At 40.7% G+C, this 20425-nt stretch overlaps 2 protein-coding genes across 6 annotated transcripts in view; one reads left to right on the forward strand and one right to left on the reverse strand.

The window, feature by feature from the left end:
- Positions 1–20425, forward strand: part of RTN4IP1 (reticulon 4 interacting protein 1) — a 107617-nt gene that overhangs the window by 54539 nt on the left and 32653 nt on the right. For 3 of the 5 annotated variants that reach the window (XM_028723082.2, XM_077926129.1, XM_077926130.1), the window contains 5 exons: positions 247–295; positions 2771–2907; positions 3752–3935; positions 4071–4163; positions 10744–10833. In XM_028723082.2, coding sequence (XP_028578915.2) covers positions 247–295; positions 2771–2907; positions 3752–3935; positions 4071–4163; positions 10744–10833 — 553 coding nt within the window. Of the gene's footprint in view, positions 1–246; positions 296–2770; positions 2908–3751; positions 3936–4070; positions 4164–10743; positions 10876–13629; positions 15777–20425 lie in introns of those variants that run through there. The other 2 variants (XM_077926131.1, XM_077926132.1) reach the window with 2 other exon arrangements.
- Positions 11559–20425, reverse strand: part of CRYBG1 (crystallin beta-gamma domain containing 1) — an 88256-nt gene continuing 79389 nt past the window's right edge. The window contains exons 20-23 of the mRNA XM_028723071.2: positions 19334–19457; positions 18856–19014; positions 16187–16349; positions 11559–13527 (exon numbers count right to left, since the gene is read on the reverse strand). Coding sequence (XP_028578904.2) covers positions 13439–13527; positions 16187–16349; positions 18856–19014; positions 19334–19457 — 535 coding nt within the window. The 3' untranslated portion in view covers positions 11559–13438. The remainder of the gene's footprint in view (positions 13528–16186; positions 16350–18855; positions 19015–19333; positions 19458–20425) is intronic.

The following is a 20425-nucleotide window of genomic DNA, read 5'->3' on the forward strand; positions in this document are numbered from 1 at the left end:
ACACAAGAAAATGTCATAGTTAAATGAAAAGTTTCTCCTTTGGCTTTAGTATGATTTTTAAAAACTAGTTTAGGAGCTATTTATTATCTATCACCCTCCAGTTTACCTTTCTTTTCCTTCGGCTTTGCCCTATATAGACAGAACTATTTAGAAATAAATTTTCACAACAAAAGCCATCAATTTAACACCTTTGAATTACTGGGGTATAGAAATGCCTCCTTACCTGGAATTCTTTTCGCTTCACAGAGTATTGATCTTTGGTGCAGCAGGTGGAGTAGGTACCTTTGCTATACAGGTAAATATGTTACAACTAACTACCTTGGCTGATATTTTGGGAAAGCTTAGACTCAAATCCTCTGCAATGAGTGACTAAGAACATCATCCCCCACCCCTCATAATCTTGGAATGGTGAGATAACAGTACTGATTAGTTGAGTGCCTTTTGCCTATTTAGAATGTGTTTTTGAACTGTGACAATGCTTTTTGCTTAGAGATGGATTTGTGAGTAAATTAGCATTTGTTGCTGCACCCATTTTTGCTCCTGGTCCATCACTTGCATGTGTAAAAAAGTTACAGATGTTTCATTATTAAGAAAGAAAGAAGAATCAAATGTTAAAGGTACCAAGAGAAGAAATCTCCCAGGACCTATTTGCAGGCTCAATGTACTCTTGTTGGATACTATGCCTAAAAGACCCATCCATTTCTCTCAAAATGGGAAAAAAATATTGTCATGTTTAATTTCCCAAGAGTGAATGGAAGGGGAAACAAAACCCTTGCTCTGTCTCAGCTGGACTTGGCAAGGCTGACGGTTTCATGAAGCACCAAATTGGGATCTGAACTTAATTTTGTGACTGGCACACACCCAAGATAAAACAGATCAGACCTAGTTAAAAGGAAATGCCATAATGACACCGGGGTACAGTTAGAGTGCTTCCACTAAGAAGGCTACCTGCCATCTCTTGGGTGGTTGAGGAAGCCAGATAAGGACCTCTGATGAAAATTTTACTGTAATACAGGCACATATAGGGACAGGCAGCCCTGTTCCCAAACGACCAAGGTTTTGAATTCAGCTTGAAATCTGTTGTATATATTGGTCCTTTCTAGTTCCTAAAGATCCCTTGAAAGTCCAGTGGTAGATTTTGCCCTTTGCTGATCTACACCGTGTTGTCTTGGAGAGACCCCATTCCACACTTTGGAAATCACAGAAAAGCAGTCTTTTGTGCAATATTGAATTACATGTAATTAAAATATCAAATAGAATCTCTTTCTAGAGCTGACATTTTTTAAAATGTGATTTAAAAATATACAGGTATAAAATATGAGTACCATCTGTCTGTGTATTGTAATGAAACTAAATTCTGAAAGTCAAACTGAGCTTTTTATTTGGGCAGGAAAAATGAGGGTCTGGGGAACAGTAACCCTCCAGAGCAATTTGGGGAGTGCTCAGGGAGTTCCATTGTGCAAGTGGGACGCATTTGTTGGATACCAGCCCTAGTTCTTAAGAACAAAACTGGGGAGGGCAGTTACTGTTACAACCTGCTTTGTGGTCTTTTGTCGGAAACATTTAAACTTAGATGGATTTGGTAGTCTGATCCAAGAAAGCTCTTTCTTTGTTCTTAATGTAAAAACGCCACAGGTGAAACCAGGTGAGCCTTGTCACTTGAAATGCATCATGCGGTTATGGACCCAGCTCCCTCAGAACAGAATCTGACAGCTCCTGACTCTCAAGTTTGGCCATCTTACTACCAGATGGAAGTACAGTTGGTACCTCTGGTGAAGAACTTAATTCGTTCTGGAGGTCTGCTCTTAACCTGAAACTGTTCTTAACCTGAGGTACCACTTTAGCTAATGGGGCCTCCCGCTGCCACCGTGCAATTTCTGTTTTCATCCTGAGGTAAAGTTCTTAACCCAAGGTACTACTTCCAGGTTAGCGGAGTCTGTAACCCGAAGTGTTTGCAACCTGAGGTGTTTGTAATCCAAGGTACCACTGTAACGGGATTCCGGGGCAGGAGGCAGGCAGAGGACACAAGATAGTCCCAGCAGTGGCTGGTTGGGTGTCTTTTTCCTAGAATTGTAGAGTTGGAAGTGGCCCCAAGGGTCACCTAGTCCCACCCCCTGCAGTGCAGGAATCTCATCTAAAGTATCCAAGTCAGATAGCCATTCAACCTGTGCTTAAAAACCTCCAGTGAAGGAGAGTTTAACACCTCCTGAGGGAGTCTGCTCCACTCTCAAATAGATCTTACTGTCAGAAAGTTCCTCCTTTCTTGCACAGAATAGCTTGCCATTGATAAGCAGCGCCAGATTTAGGGGTGTGTAGGCAGTTCTCCTCAATGGGGTGCTGAGTGGGGGGCGGCGATGCAAATGATGATGGTGGTGATAATAATAATAATAATAATAATAATAATAATAATAATAATAATAATAATAATTCATAGGGGGTTGGACTAGATGACCCTTGGGATCTCCTCCTTCCAACTTTACATTTCTATGATTCTATTATGATTAATAACACTAATAATACTAATCATCTTATAATTTATACAGGTACCTACTGAGAAGATCCATACAAACCCAGCTGTACCAAAATGAATTACTGTGAAAATAAATATAAGGGGTGGGGGAATTTTGTCCTTGCTTAAGGTGCCGTAAGTCTGGCCCTGTTGAGAAGAAATACAAATTTGAGTTAGAGAAGGGCGGTAGTTGTGTGTAATCTGCTGAAAACAAGTCTAGTCAGCTGCTGTGTTCTTTTTGTACTGTGTCTTCTCATTCAGCTAATGAAAGCCTGGGGTGCTCATGTGACAGCAGTTTGTTCCCAAGATGCCAGTGAACTCGTGAAACGTCTCGGAGCAGATGATGTGATCGACTACAAATCTGGAAGTGTGGAAGAACAGCTGAAAACGTTACCGCTGTATGTATGGGCTAAATCATGAGTGTGCATGGTGAATGTGCACAACCCCAAGTTGGCTGCTAAATTTTTGGGTGGGTTTGAGCAGGTCGCCTGCACCTGAGTCTTCTGTGCTGGTAACTTAGTGAGCAATCCGTACAGGGATCAACTGGGTCGAATCCAGAGGTGGAGCCATCACTGTATCTGAAGCCTTGCTGCTCACAGCAGCCAGGACAGAAGGTGGTATTTGCTTTGCCGGGTCAGGATCTGGCCCCTCTCTGACTACTGGACTCACTTAGGATCCAGTGGATCCATGGCCAACATTATTATTATTATTATTTAAATTTGTATATTGCCCTTCATCCGAAGATCACAGGGCGGTTCACCACATAAAAATACAACATAAGAACACAAAGTACTTAATGAAAAAAAGAACCAAAACAAACCAATAATTCCCCTCCCGCAAACACATAGCTCTGCCCTCTCCTATTCCACCCTGTTTGGGGGTTTTCTACCAGCAGGAAGATCACCAGCAGGAGCCTGTCAGAAATCCACACTGTGAGCACAGCAGGATCTTATGGTGGGAGACCTGCAGGTGGAGACATACAGGGAACCCACCACATCCTAACACTGGGGGCTCAAATTGCCCTGCACAGACTATTAATGACTTACATATAAAGACATGTGTATGTAATGGAAAGCATTTGCACATGAAACCTTTTGAACTTCTTTCTGAGTAAACATGCTTAGATAGCTTTCCTCAAATTGTTATGTAATTGATTGATACCATCAAGGCCTGGAAGTGGTGTGTTCTTTGGGAGAGAAAGGAAATTGTTCCCATTCGTTTTCTTCCGTTTTATCTCCCTAGGTTTGATTTTATCTTAGATAATGTTGGTGGATCCACTGAAAAATGGGCTCCTGATTTCCTCAAAAAATGGTCAGGAGCCACCTATGTCTCCTTGATAACACCCTTCTTGGTCAACATGGACAGGCTTGGTGTAGCGGATGGCATGTTACGGACTGGAATGACGTTCGGTTCAAAAACTTTCAAGGTCTGTTAACAAAATCAAATGCTTTAGCTTCCTACCCGTTTGCTGTATGTGAGCAATTGCTCTCCAGTGTGCTGTTTTTTCACCTGCTCTTTAATGTCAGTCGTGCTCTAAACTTGTGCTTGCTGTCTGTTACAGCATCTTTGTAAAGGGGTTCATTACCGGTGGGCATTTTTTGCACCAAGCGGCCCTTATCTGGACGAAATAGCTGATCTCGTTGATGCAGGAAAGGTATGTCTGAATTGCTAGTTTTACTTCCCATTATCTGCTATAAACCATGTGCCGTTTGGGTTCAAATGCTTCTTTTGTAACTAAGGAAGAAAATTTTAGCAACTTCAAGGACTTGGCTGTGGAGCTGCCATGTTGAGAGTCCTAATAGGGGCTTCTGTGTTGTTGTTGTTGTTGTTGTTGTTGTTGTTGTTGTTGTTGTTGTTGTTGTTGATATATATAGCATATCAGCTTACACAAAAAAAAGTGTGCCTGGAGGTTAGGACTGCCTTCCAATCTGCTGGAGCATAATCATTTAAATCTGTGAAGATAGATGCTTACAATACATGCAGCACATAACATGCTGTAGCCTTAACTGTCTAGGCAACTGGCTGGTGCACCTGAACATTGCAAAAAAGATTGAACTCTCTCCCCGCCCCCCATCAGCTTATGACCTGAAAGTTCAATCCTCCTTGGGCAGCATCTCCTCCGTCCCCTTTGGGCAGGACAACACACTTGTCAATCATCTACATCATTGTGACCTCAAATGATTGATGGTTTGGCAGTCCTGTTGGCCTTCCTCACCTGTGGACCAGGTGAATATCCTAGTCTTTTAACTATCATGTTATCTTCCATTGTTCAAGCTTTTTGAGTCAGCGCTGCTTAATGGTGATAATTATGCTTGAAATTTGTATAGGTGTTCAAATGTTCCAAGCACTTCACATGCATTATATGCAACAACCCTCTAAGGGAGGTGTAGGGGGGGCAACACAAGAAGGAGCCTTCTCAGTAGTGGCTCCCCATTTATGGAACGCTCTCTCCAGGGAGGCATGCCTGGCGCCATCACTATCTGTTTTTAGGCACCAGGCAGAAACACCCCTGCTCTCCTAGGCTTTTGGATCTTAGTTTTCTTTTAGTAGGGCGTGGATCTGATTTTACATATATATTACTGCCATGTCTTAGGTTGTTCTATTGTTTTTACGCATGCTTTTAATTTTTATTTTTTTATTGGAAAGCTGCTTTGAGTTCTATTTTCTGAAAAAAAAGATGAGACTAATTTGTAAGAACCACCACCACCCTGTAGGCATCCTTCTTCAGCTTGGGGCCTCCAGTGTTGTTTGATTGCAGATACCATTAGCGACCGCAGGTTGGGGAAGGCTGCTGTAAGGTTATCTGGCATCATTATCCCTTATATTATGGAAGGGAGGCTGAGAGATAGTGGCTGGCCTAATTGTTCCTAGTGAGTACATGGCAGAGACAAAATTTGAACCAGGGACTTCTTAAGCTCAGTTTCTTAGCTACTGGGCTACCCCAGCTTACAGCATTATGCATATTGACTCAGTTTTGTTTGCTGCATACATGGAGTAAATGTGACCTTTTTGCTCTGTTCATATGACTTGCTCTTTCACATTCCAGTCTTCTCTCCTGCAGCAAATAGGAAAAAGCTGGCGCAGGGATACTTCTCATAATAGCAAGATTCAGTGGCCTCTTTCAGGTGGCGATAGCAAAGATGTCTTTGGCCTAGACAGAACCGACAAACACTGCTACGTAGCCACATGATGTATTGGGGATGCCCCATTCTTCCTGGGTCACCCCTTGCTTCATGCTTGGGAAGAACTCTGCGTATGGAGGAGAGGAAGGGCATAGCACTAAGTCATCTGCATAAGTCTCTGAGCAGGTGAAGGCTAATGCTATTGAAAATTCCCATTGTGTGTTTGTGGATGGCTTGGGGCTTCTTTTGTCATACGGTTTACAAAGAAGGAGAAATGTTTGCTTACCCTCTCATTCTCTCTGTTCAGAGTGAAATCCTTAATGCCAAAGTTTTCCTTCTCAGGGCTTTTATGCTTTCCTCATTTGCTTTAGCTTCCTGTAGATCCCTGTAAACAATACTGAGCCGATATTTTTGATGTACATACATTTATTCCATTGTTCTGGTTTTGTCTGTATACATCGGTAAAGCTGTACTTACAGGAATCTGTAAACTTAATAGGGCAGGGCGAAGAATGAGATAAGCGAAGCATTTTCCAAATTCTAACTTACAAGCTTACTGGCAATTGCTTGCAAAGGCTTGTGCTAAGCATTACTTCTGGGTTTCACATTCTGTTTAAAAACCTGCCCAGTGGAGTCAGTGGAGCTAAATTGGCAGATTATTAAAGCATGTAAGGCATCTAGAACAAGACTGATTAAAACTGGGGTTCTGTCTGTTACCTTCTCACAGAAGTTCAGAGAACGTTTCCAAATGTTGCATTGTGAATAATGATTTCTTTCTGGAATTGGGGCATCTCTTGTTGTGTATTCTTATGAATGCACACTTTCATAAGCTGTGGTTTTATTTAGTGGTGGAAACAGATGCACGCTTAGTATGTTTTCTGCCATAGTCAGCTTGTCCCAACAACAGCGCAGTGAGAATTTGGTGCTGACTTTAGGGATCTGGGAAAGGGGCAGACATTGCATTTTGCATCCCAGAGGAGTAATAATTATGAAGTAGATAAAGTGAGGCAGGAAGGGATGTCCTGCATAAAAAGCAAGATTCTTCTGGAGTAGTGAAGGCAGAAAAATGAGATACATCTGAGAGGTCTGCTCTCACACTTCGTTCGTCTCCAAGGCAAAAGTGGGGAGCCTTTTTATAACGGTATCCTTTTGCACACTGGCAGTGGGTGGGGCTGGAGCACCCCCTTTTATCTCTCCCTCTGCCAGCCCCTTTCTCCCTTCTTGTTAGGCTGAGGACTGCATGTGGCTCACCATTGATCTAAATCTGGTCAAATACAGCTAATGAAGCAAATGGTGAAGAGCCTGGAAAGTATCTCCACTGCCTTCCTGCTTCCCTGGAAAGTAGGCCTTTCCCATTGGGAGGGGCAAGATGCCAGTTTGAATGCCTTTCCATGCCATGGAAAAAATACCAGGAGTGGTGGTGTATTAGAAAGAATAGACTTCTGCTTCTTGGGTTGCTCATTGACTTCAGAAAGTAGTGATTTAACCTGTGAATAAGGTATTTGCCTGGATGGGTAGGAATAGAGGCGTATTTTTTAAACACCAGGATAAAATATATGCCACTGAGTTGCATTCAACTAAGTCCTGCTTGGAGCAGTTGCCTTGTAATTAATGAACCTGTGTTAGTTCTGGCCATTATCTTCTTCTGAGTAGGACTAGCGTTGAATGCCGCTGCTTGTATCCAGCTTCATAAAGATTTTCTGGGCCATGCTTGTGTCATCTGATCCATTGCGTTATTGAGTTGCACCTCCTGCCAGCTTCTCACAGCATACTTGCCAATGTTGAGCTACATCTTTCTTTCAGCAGACTTCGGGGCCTGCCTTCGCAAGTACAAGAGCTTTGAAAACGCCCACCTTGCTTGCTGCAGAGCCTTTGTGCATTTCCGCCCCCTTTCCTACCACACTTGGATGGGGTTGCCTCCTTTGACAAGCGTTAATTTAAAGTCAGTAGTCTGGGCAGGCTCCCATGCTAATAATAATAATAATAAAATCAATGAATATGTAGCCTTGTTCTGTTCTGAGGACACTTGGGCCTTCACGTTGCCAACTGTGAGTCATCTTGCTTTTATGCCTCTTGTCATCGTGTGAAATCTGGGGGTAGATCTCTACTGCAGCTTACCTTACTGAATAGCTAGGGGTGTCACCTGCGAAGTCTGTGGTTGAACTATACCCTCAGGCATGAACTCAGTAGGTGGCTCTCTCTAACCCTACATGCACCCCTTAGCCCCACTGGTTTGGATTAAGGGCCTTATTCGGTTTCTGATTTACGTTGCAAATCTATGAAACTGCAACACTTTTCTGGCAAAGAAGGGGAAGTGGGCTCTCTCACTGATCTTTACCCAACATAGGTATTGAAGAGGGAAGCCTCTTCCTCTGCAGAAACATCCCAGCTAGCTCTTGGTTTAGTTTTGCTTGCAGCTTAGTTTCTTTTGTGGGGTTATTTCCAAGACTTGAGAACTGCCTTTCCCCACTTCCGCTTTCTGAATCCTCCATTGGATCCAAGCCATCTTCTGCTAATGGAATGACTCCTTTGGCTCTTTCCCTTGGTAGTGTTGTAGTTGAGTTAAATTTCAGGGAGCTGGCCAGCCAGCTATGCCCCTTCTGAGGAGACTCCAATCCATTCCCCCTCTCCAACAACCAGTCACCATTCCATGCCCACCGAGTATGGACAGTCCTCACTATTCGGATTTCTTTCCTACCCACACCTCTTCCCCTCATGTTTTGTATTCAGATTTGTCTTTGGCCTTCTGCAAAGCTTTGGGATCCTGCAAAGCCTGCCATTTCCCTCTCTCTTGTGCACGAATGGTACCATGTTAGCTGCAGATCAAGTGCACTGTTAGTACATGGGAGAATACTTCACAGGTCACTGTTATCATGAATGGACAACCAAAAGATACGTGTAACTGGAACTCAGGCTCAATAATTTCACTTCTTTTTTTCAGACTGGCAGTTCTGTATTGGTGTATGTAATCCCTTCCCTCCCCAGACTTCATGATTTTAATCTCTCTCCTTTGAACAAACAAGTGTTCTGTGGCCAGGGGGCTGATGCGTAGTTGTAAACAGATAGTGTTTTCATTGCCTAGTTAATCTCCACTTACTATCACGTCATCACTTGCTGAATGCATTTGTCTGACTTGCCCGCCTGTGCACAGGAAGAAATATTTGTCTTAGTCAGGTTGATTGCAGTAAACACTGAATGACATATTGTGCTGGGTACATGGTCAGCCCTTTTCAGGTTTATTGAAACAATGGGTCGGGATCAGCTGGCCAGATAAAGTGTTTAATGTGCCAGATTGCTGTGATCATCAGTTGTAGTGTTCATGTCGCTTTTTTGCATTGCTGAGGGTCAACAAGCCCGTCAGACCAGATGTCTGCAACAATGTAGTGTATGAGTTTTCAGCCTTTTGCAGCAGCCTTCAAAAATGATCTTAGTTTAAATTCAAGGGTCTTTCCAACTACACTACTTCACTTGCCTTGTTTTTAAAGAGTGCTGTAGACTTCATGGAATAGTAAGATTGTGCCCCCTAGAGATTAGTCCTGTGAACCACAAGCTATTTTTCCAAAATGGTGTGTGTGATAGATATTTATTCATAGACCTGCAGAGTTGGAAGAGACCACAGGGCCATCAAGCCCAGTCCCCTGCAATGCAGAAATATTTTGCCTGATGTGGGACATTAACCCACAACCCTGAGATTGAGAGTCTCATGTTCTACCGATTTGAGCAATTGTGTGTGGAATTACTGTATGTTCCTCATTATCCTATTTCACTTTTTTCTGAGCTGCGAGGCTTGTTTTAATGGAAGAACTCATTAGCTTCAATTGTGAAGATCACTTGCAGATTTGATTTGTTTGTAGTCAGCATTAAGGCAGTGGCAGCTGGGAGACTGAAGACTTGCAGTGGGTTTTGTATTGCTAATCCTGAGCATTCATGGCAGCCACCCATTTGGTAAAGAGTGTGATGGAGCCCTCTATGTGCACCAGGTTACATGTTTAGAGCTTCTCCACATGAGGGAGAATCCTGACCAGCTCATGCGCCTGTTGGGCTCATCCACTCTGCCACTGAATCTGTGGGTGCCAGGGTCAGTTGTGATCAGTGCACATTTTATTGCCTTCCGGTGGTGGTGCAGTTCATTAGGACATTTATTTGAATCGCTTCCCCCAAAATATACTCTTCAAGTATTTTTTTAAAGTGCCAATGTTTATTAAAAGTCCACCTATAGAAGGGAAGGGTTGTAGCTCGTTGTGGAGCATCTGCTGTGTCTGCAGAAGAATCCAGACTCATTTCCCAGCATCTCTAGGTAGGGCTGGGGAAACTTGTTTCTGAACTCCAGGAGAGCTGATGCTAGCCACTGTGGACAATACTGAGCTAGATAGACCAATGGTATGACTCAGTATAAAGGTCATATGGTCCACCTGTAGGAGAGAAATGAACTACTGGGGTGCTAACACAAAAGTTTTCTGTTGTTTTTAAAGCCTTGTAGTTATGTGTATAATTAGATGGTGCCAGGATGCGCTTTTCAACCAAACGGAGATAATACACTTATGGGGGGGGGGGGATTACTGTTCTAAATGTTGGGTCCTTCCTTCTTGCTCCCCTCCCATTTTCTTCTTCCAAAATATTGGAAGAGCAGATAAACCTGGAATCAAAGGGCTGTTTATATTGTGCATGTGTTTTACAAAGTGTTTGGCTTCATCTACTCCAGATAAATAACTGCTTGAAGTGTGTGGGGCATCACTAAAAATATCTGCAGCTTTTGTTTTTCATTTAGTTAAAAATGATACACCTGATCATGTGTTTTGCCCTTTTCTAGATCTTCATGATCTTCCCCTATAATTGATTGCTTTTGTACCAATAAGGGTACAATATTGAAAGGAAAACCTGCATTCTCTTTCTTGAGAAATGCTTTATTTCTGCAGAGGTATAATATTTCGTCCTCTTGAGATGCATAGCTACAGTGATGCACAATCTGTAGGGGAAGCAGGCTAGTTTCAAGCAAACTGAAAATGTTTGCTACTATCTTTTAATGCTATATGCTAATATTTTTGTTGTGGGTTTGTGCTGTTGTGCTGTATACAAACCATTAGAATAACAATGTATTTCCACCCCCTTGCAGATACATCCAGTTATTGATCAAGTTTTCTCCTTTTCTGATGTTCCCAAGGCCTTCCAGAAGATGGAAGAAGGGCATGCACGTGGAAAAACGGTGATTAATGTAACAGATAAATAAATATTTTCTGTCTAGGTACTCTGATTTCTGTGAAATTTCTTTAGTTCCTATGTGAGTTTTCTTACATGGGACTTTGGTAAGCTACTAATATCTAGAGGTTAATGCTCTGTTACTGCAGCAGCAATAGAATTCTTATTTTGAAATGATTTTTTGTTATGACACCATGAAACATGGTCATTAAATGCACAGTCTTTGGGAAGCAAAAATGTAACGTTTTCATAAAACTTATTGAAGACAGGCTGGAAAACCCTTAAGGTGTATGGAAAGGGATATTTAAAAAGCTTTTTGTTTTGGCTAAGGATTCACATTAATGCTTTGCTTCTGTAGATATCCTTGGCATCAACAGTGTATGAACTGTCAATCACTTGTGTATGTGCAGAATCACTGTGAGAAAAGTGTAATAGGTCTATCCTCTTTCCCCCCACACTGGAGGCAAGTCTTTTCAGTTTTTATAGCCATATCTCATGAAGCTAATACCGACTGCTTCATGATAGCTGAAAGACTTTTGCTAATCCTGCACCCATAATTATCCCTCTATGCTCCATTTTGTGCCACGCACAGACTCAGAATGACTTATTGGCCCTGTAGAAAACGGCTGTAATATGCTATTTTTATCAGCAGTCTATTATTCCTGCTCTTCATCTATGCTCCCTGCAACTTCTGCCAGAACTTGGAGCTGTTTGTAAACATACAAAATAGAATTCATCAGAATAATATTTATTTGTAAAATATGTTTATACAATAGTTTGGGGCACAGAAAAATGTTTATTTTTAAGTAACACACCTTAAAACCAAGTTTCAAAGAAATAAGCAGCAGGTTCTTATCAAGAACACTAGAAATATTTTAACCAAAAGCAATAATTTGTACAGCAGACTGAAGTGGAAGTGTGCTAATTTCCTAATAAACAAATTAACAAAATAGTGTTGTCTAACCAAGTCAGTGCAGAATTGGAAAATCCTAACAGCTTTTCAGGACACTTGACAGAGCATCCCAGATGTGCAAGTAGCAATAGTATTAAGTGGTTTGCATCAGAACATTCAAGATCAAAGTAATAGAAATAACAGAATAATCTTCACACTAGGAAAGAGTAGTACTTTAAGAGCTATCTTAAGTTTCTATATATAAAACCTATTTCTGTTTTCTCCTGGAAAATTGCTTTGGTTTGCTAGAGATGCCTAGGTACCAAGCATCTATTATATTTGTCATGAGAATGCAAGCTTCTCCATGACTGCCTCTAACATGCGAGTTTTCCTGTAGTTGAATACTCAAGGAATTCAAAATGTTCCCACCTTAGCATATAGGTAGTCAATTTGCTGGGACTACTTTATAGAATGGCTGCAATTCCTCTAGACTGTTTTTCACCTGAACAGTATGGTGTTAGTGTTTTTCAGGGGACAATTTGGATTATTGTGGAATTCAGATAAAATTTGTACTTAATCACACAAGCTATTGCTGTGGGTTTTCAAATGCAGCAATGTCTGCCCACTACATGCTAAGATGGGAAACAAACAGGATGGGTTGTAAAGTAGGGTACAGAAGTAAAGAGCTTAACACTGAAATAACTCTGAATACATTATCAGTAGTATAAAACTAACATGAAAATTTAGGCAACAATTTTCATCCAAGAAATTTTAGGGCACAGAAGTTGGGAAGCAAACAGTTGTTGGTGGTGCGGCTGCTTGAAAAGAGAGAATTACTATGCTAGCAAAGCCAGTTTTTATGGAATAGTATTTACTCTTGCATTTCAAAAGTGGTACATTTTGACCTTTAACAAAGAGTTACTAAGGGCTCATTCACACTTCTGCTTGTCCCATACTTTGATGGGTTTTCTGTTTGCCCCACTGCCCTCCCTGGGAAAACCCACACTTTAGCACTGAATCAGAAAATATGAGTGACATTTACTCCAATTCAGTGGTAAATTATTTGCTATGGGAAAGTGGTGAGACAAGCAGAAGTCTGGATGAGTCCCACGTTGTATAAAGTAAGGCAGACATGCAGATTTTTAAGGAACTGAGCAGCTTATTTGGCAACCTGTTCTATATGGCAGCAAATGTTTATGGAATATGCATTTGTCTTTGATACAAAAGTACAACCACAGGCTTAAGAGTGTACTTTAATACATTTGACTGTAATGCTGTAACTCCATTTTAAAAATTGCCTGATTTGATTGGGTTCATTTGATGAGTAAACGGTTCATTATATTTGGTCCAAACAGAATAGCTGCAGGCAAATTTTCAGTAAAAAAAATTCCAGTGCAAAAATGTAAATTCTGTTTCAGCATGAAGCCAAGGAGAATAAAACAAGTCTTTGTAAATAATTTAAAATACCAGATTAAAATGTATTCTGAATGAGTAACTTATCAATGATGTATAATAACTGCTTGCAATATGTTTTAACCTTTGAATAACAAATAGGAAAGGGTGTAGGTCTCTCGGTCTTAATCCAAGGGTACAAACAGCATTCACTCACTCACTCAAATTCTGTTCATTGTTTTTAAAAATTACTGTGAAGACTGCTCCAATGTCCTGTTTTCTGCCAGTCTTCATAAAGTTGATGGAACTGATTCTTAGCCTGTGCCATTTATACGACCAGCGGTTCCCAGCACTGTGTTGGCCTGTCTTCGCTGGCTGAGCTGAGAACAAGGTGGTTTTGATCATAGTGCTTCCCACCTAAAATTAAACAATAGTTTCAGTATAGCATTTGTGAGCGAAAACAAATCTTTGATGAATCACTGAATCCCCCCAATTCCTCTACTTGTTGTCTTCCTGCAGGATGGCATTCTTGTTTCTGTGCAGTCTCCTCCCAAGACAACATTTGCTTCCCTGCACCCTAGCTGCCATGCAAATTTATCTTGCAACCTGCAAAAGTATACATGACTTACTGATTATCAGAAATTCTAATCCTCAGTCTAAGATGTGCCCAATCTATGAAGTATAATGCTATGTGTTTACTTATCTAGCAGATATTCCCTACTGTAAGAGGCTTACACATAAATCCATTTCTTTAATAACCAGGAACTATGAGCTTAGTCTGAGATAGCTATGATCAAAGTCCTAACTTGCTGCATAGAAGGTGAGTCATGACTTTGGGTTTGACTGGGTCCACTGGGGTAAATCTCAAGGAATTCAACGTCACACTTTGATGGATGTTGCATCTGTGAAAACATTTCAACATGCCAGATGGAATGATCCCCCCTCCTCTCCGTTCCGGGGGTTTCCCCAACCCCACTGAGCCAGTTTGAGGGGGCAGCAGAGAGGGGGGGAAACCCTATTGTTCAAGGCTTCCATTGATGGTGCTTTTAAGTGGATCCTGCTGTTTAAAAAAAGAAGAAGCATTCTTGCTCTATTATTCCCCAGAAAAAGGTTTTCTGGGGAAATGTAGGGTGGTTGTTTTTTGCTACATTTACATCCTACCTGTCTTCCAAGATAGAACTTCAAGGTGGCATAGACAGGCTTTTCAGGCCATTCCCCATGGTTTTCAACCAAACCATACCTATTGTCATTATTTATTAAATTTATATACTGCCTTTCATCCAAAGTTCACAGGGCAGCTTACAACATAAAACACAATAAACACAAAAAATGCATAACGTAACAACCAAAAAAATCCCAGGCTCATTTAAAAGGCCATAGATTGTTCTATCAGCCAAAGACTGAATATTTTCACTTGGTGCCTAAAGATTTGTAATGAAGGTGCTGGGCAAGCCTCCCTGAGGAACATTCTGCAAAGGGGGAGCCACTGCAGAAAAGGTCCATTCTAGTGTTATAATGTTGCATCTATTTAGAATGTTGCATTGTGTTAACGTGAGACCATGCCCTGAAAACGTGGCTGATCATACTAGAGTTTAGACTGTGTATATATCATATGATAATTTGTGTTATTAAATTTTAAACAGGCATTTGCCTATGTTGATAATCATTAATGCTTGTATATCTTTTGAGTATCTACTTTGAAATCCTTGCATCTCACCTCTATGGACTCAAAATTATATATCATGTTCACAACTGATCAAGGGGACTTTTACGAGAGGATGCTTACTACTCAAAATGACTAGCTCTGTTCCCCGCAAAGGAATGCTATTTAACTAACAAAATGTAAATTGGCATTCTCAAAGTAGACTGCAGGACATCATCTGACTCTTCGTGACCCCATGGACACGACTAAACGACAACAAATTTGGCATTTAATTTACACATCAATAATAAAAACAATACTGCTTTCTCCAAATGTTGTATTGTAAATTTCCATTGGCAAGAAACTTGTCTGGAAAAGTATGAGCTGTGGAACATCATGTGGTAGAAACTATGGGAACAGTTTTGGTTATTTTATAAATTACTCAAGATGGTTTTTTGCAGTAGCTAGTAGTGAACAAGTGGATCAAGTTTTGTTTGTTACAGAAAAAGTCCATCTATCTTTTAGTGTCAGTTCTAACTGCAGCCTCAAGAGGGCAACATAACACACACTTAGAAAGTACAAGCTTAGTATCAGCTCACAAACTGGAATAGGCATTAATATACTGACAAATGCTATTCTTTTCCTCTTTGAGTTGCCACTGGCCCCTTGTTTTTCTATTAAACTAAAGATCCTGACATTAGTATGACTGGAACTCAGTAAATATTAACTTTACTAACCGAGTATTAACACTAAACTGCTCTGATGCAAATAACAAAGCTTGCCGAACTTATTTGGGGCAATACATCTGTCCAGAATGATTTTGTACTTTGATATTAAGCCTATGCAGTTTTTCAGAGAAAAAGCAGATTTACTACATGGCTTACGATAAAACAGTAAATCCTCAACTCTCTACAAAAATTGACACTATACCTATGCCATCTACAGATTAAACTGCTCAAGTGTTCAGAAAGACAATAATCTGAATCCAGTTATTAAAACTAATAATAAAATTTTTATTATTAAACTGAAGTCTATATAGATTCTTTGAAAAGCATCACAAATCGATGCAAGGTGGTTTGGTTTTCAGCAGTTGTTTAATGCAAACAGTGCTCTTGACTCTTTACAGTAACTGGCCCAGGCAAAAGTGTGATCTCTGTCTACCAATTCACATTAGCTAAAAGGGCTCAAAAGGTGTGTCCTTCCAACCCCAACCCAGTATGGAAAGCATGCCTTTAAAAAATATTGCTCTGCATTAACCAGATCATAAGGATTTCCGAAGATAATGGGCTATTGCTGAAAAGCGTGGAATTTAGATTGCACACTCAATACAAACAACACGAAGCCATGTCTTTCTTTCCACTTATCTTACCGAAATTCATTTTCACTAAATACCAATTCAGAGTTGTTTATAACTTACAGCCGGGAAGTTCTTACCTTTAATATCTAATACTAAGTTTGGTTTCATCTTTCTGTAAATCCTCCCATCTGGATTAATACTCCATTTTTGTTTTTCTTCATTCTGCTGAAGAGCCAGGCCCAGTTTGGCACCAGGTGTAATCAGGTTACCCACAATTGTCAAGCAAAGTTCTTCTGCCAGCTGTGCAGTTAAATAGAAAGTATGAGTCAAAAAATCTTGGTCTTACTTCCAAAACTAGTATATTTGTGCATATGCATGGATAGGATTGTGGATATTTTCATGTCTCTCTTGATACTTTCCTCTAAACAAACTGATTTTCAGTATTCGGAGATTCTAGTAGTATTCCCACAATATAGCGGCTGTTACTGCAACATTATTTAACATTTGTTCATTCATTCTCTAAAAGACTATCTTACATATTATTAGAGGTGCATTGACTGTTTAGTTGCAGTTTTGTTGTGGCTTACTTTTTGCCATACAGAATATGAAGTAGTAGCAGAATGCCATATTTTTAGAGATGAAAAATAAAAGCCTACTAATTATTTGGCATTCAAGGTACCTTGAACAACAGCTTTATTATTTGTACCCCACCTATCAGACTGGGTTGCCCCAGCTACTCTGGGTGGCTTCCAACAAAATATTAAAAATACAAAACCACAGTGAAACATTAGAGCATAAAAAACTTCCCAATACAGGGCGGCCTTCAGGTGTTGTGTAATTATTTATTTTCTTGACATCTGATGGGAGAGTGTTCCACAGGGTAGGCACCACTACTAGAAGGCCCTCTGCCTGTGAACTATTTATTTGTTACCTTTTTATGGAAAAGCAGGATTTAAAAATGCCCAAGGTGGCTAGCAATTCAGTCTCAATGTATTATAATTAAGCAGTATCACAAATATCACAACAAATATCACATTGTATACGTTTACCAAAGCAGCTTGCTAATAACACTCTACTTCCACATAAACTTGTCTGAATTAAAGATAATTTATCCCTGCTATGTTGAATGGATGACTGATGCCATGAGAGACAGAACAAGCTAGATGTAATGCAATTCCCAGCTGGAGATCATACAAAGTGTATATTACTGAGCAATGGCTAAGTAATAGTTCTACTGTTCTAGGTTGTTAGGCTGCTGAACGGAAAATAATATAGTGCAACTGACTTTTGGGGTTGGTGTGTTGTGTGACAAGCACACGGAGTGCAATGAGATTGAGTGTTTGGGGGTAAGAGGCTCAGTTAATTTCACTGTATACAGGTTCTACTTCAGACTGGGTTGCAAGAATTCAACTGAGTGCTGAAATGAAGACATATGAAAAGTAATGGTTTAGTATCACTTTAATGTTTCCAATGTGTTAAGATGAGGCATTAAACTCAACCCGTTCAGTGTTGCAGCCTGTTGTAAGTGCACAGCTTCTATTTGCTCCATGTTGAGACATGCTCTTGATTTATTGCAAGAAAGAAACCCATTCCACTGTGAGTTGAGAAATCTATTCCTTTGGCAGAATGTTTTAGGTCAAGTTATACAACTTTAAAAAAAAAAAGACACATGGCTTGACACTCAAGCTCTGTTCACTTTGTTTTGATGTTACGGCCTGATTTTTTTTTTTTTACTTTGATCATCAAAGTATGTAACTCAGTAGGATTTACTTCCAAGCAAATTTTTTTAGGTCTAGCTGCTAGGCTAGTGTTGGCAGGCACCACTGTTGCAAGCCTTGATGTAGAAGTTCACAATTTGATTTTGAAACAACACATATTTCCACTATAAAGCAGGAACCAAACAGCAATAGAATTATTAATAAATTGTCTAAAAGACTGCTTTCAAAACTCAACATTTCCTTCTATATTTGTCAAGGTTCCAGGTCAGTAATAACAATTATATAGACTCATTGCTTTCAAAGGGCTCAAAAAAGTCAGCAAGAGAGACTATAAAAACCCTGAAAAATCCAGTATCTTCCTCCTGTAAAGCAGCTATTATTTTAGCACTTCCATGTCTTTAGTAATCTTGTTTTTTTTAATATAAAGAAGCATAAAAAAGTTGCATTGAACACAAGGTACAGCTACTTAGTGCAGCAAATAATAAGGGGGGGGGGCAAGAGGAATATAGCCTCTGGTCAAAGTCCTTTTTGCTTTCCCCTTAAGAATCACTGTGGGGCTGCACTCATAGGAAATCCAACATGGGCAGCTGTTGGGGCTCAGTGCATCCTGGCAGTCTCACCAGGGCTGACATCAGAGCCTCCCCACCAAGGTGCTTCTTTTAACTGTTACTCTCCTTATATGTTTTACCCAGTGGGCAACATTTTGGATGGCAGCCATGTCATCCCCAATCCTTCATGAGTGTGCTCCATTTCCCAGGCTTCAATGCTGCTTCGACCACGTAAATACATCCGAGGGGGAGTTAAATGACTGGCAGTAGTAGCAATGTCAGGGGGCAGCAACAGAGCCAGGCAGCAGTGGCAGATGGGGAAAGCCACTGGTGTTAAGAAGCCAAGGACCCGCTAAGCCTGGCACCAGCCCTTTTACAAAGCTGCCGACGCAAAATAGAACCATGCTTTTCATCAAACTGCTGAAGAGCTCATGTTCCCATTTCAGTTACTATTCACTTATCACAGTATAGAAAAGTTATTTCCTATTTTTCCTATAGGATGGGTGCTGTTAGCAAGTAATTATTAAGGCAGAACCTTACCCTACATTTGATGAATCCATCTTGATAAATCCAGACTTGTTCATCAGATTTAGCATCTTCCACAACCTGTATCCTAAGAAGATTCAAGTCATCTCCATTTCCATCAGTTGACATGAACTTCTTTGTTACTTTGTTTCTCAGTCTGAAATATGCTTTTTTCTGTAAATAAATAAATCATGGCTTTTAACACTACAGTACCGGCAAACATTATGAGCCCTGTCTGGCTAACCTTGACCTAATAATGTAATTAATATTACGAACAGCACTTCAAGATGCTTCCCCCTTTTTACAGACAATAGTGTCACAACCCTGGATTAGGGAAATACATAAAATATGACGTTATTAACTTGGTACTCTTGTGCAATACTAGGATAAAGGGATTGAATCGGAGGAGAGCTGATCAGTGCCATAGTACTAGTAAAAAGATAGAAGATTCACAGATGCTTCTGACATCCCAGAGTAAATTGTAGTGTCTTACCTGTAGTAAAGGCCGTAGAGAACCTATTTTGTGGTAGCCACTTGACTCATACCACTTTGGTATTTTCTGAGGTGATAATAAAATCTGACGACCTTTATAGTTACTGTATTCATAAATAATCCATCTGAAACAAACAATATTTTACTAACTAGGTACATCAAAAAGTGCTGAGGAGAAACAACCTTTTAAAAATATTTACGGTGGTAGTATTGCATACTAGTGTCTCTTCTCACCCTGCTCACCACTTCTGCCAGCCCATTGTTGGCCCTCCGTTTTACACTTCACCAACCCCCCTTCCCCTTTTTTTACAGCCTGTTGCCAGCTGTGGGGAGGAAACCAAAGGAGAAAGTCCTTTCCCCCTTTGTTGTCATCCTCTCTGCTGCTGTGGGGAGTATGCTATGTGAATAGGAGAGAAAACGATAGAAAGCAGACTTCCTTCTTCCTCTTGCATGGAATGCGGGGTGGGGATGAAAGCTGCTTTCTCCTTCTCTCCAGAGGAATAAGCAGGACAGGCCCGAGCCTCCTGTTCTGCTGCCATCTCTCCCCGCGCCCCCCAATCTTGGCCTCCTACCTAGCTGACACTGAAACAGCATCGTTGATTTGAGGTGTACAGCAACAGCAGAGCAGGACAGTTGCTGGGAAGCTGCTCTGGTCTGACCTGGCTATTCTCCTGTGGCTCATCTGGGCCTCCCAACCCCCATGCATATTGCCAGGGCTGCCTGCTCATTTGCCTGCCTATTCTGTTGTCACACTGCACTTTGCATGGCTGCCCAACACAGCATGGTGACATTTTTACAATTACATACAACAGTATATATATATCTTGCTTAAGCAGCAGATCTACTATTATTATGCCTCATGAAAACCAGTGAGAGTTGCCTCTAAGTGAATACGTTTAGGTGGGTGGCTTTATGACTATATTGCATAGAACAGTGGTGTATGTTTGAGCACAATAAAACCATCATAACAGCCAATATCTTTTAAAAGGCCTAATAAAAAGCAGGAAATGTCACTGTGAAAGCTGAGATGGGTTCAAGTCTGTCCTTTGCTCAAGCCACCCGAAGCTTGTAAAGTAACTAACAAACTGATCCA

This window comes from Podarcis muralis, chromosome 3, assembly GCF_964188315.1.
Source record: "Podarcis muralis chromosome 3, rPodMur119.hap1.1, whole genome shotgun sequence".
Classification (NCBI taxonomy): Eukaryota; Metazoa; Chordata; class Lepidosauria; order Squamata; family Lacertidae; genus Podarcis; species Podarcis muralis.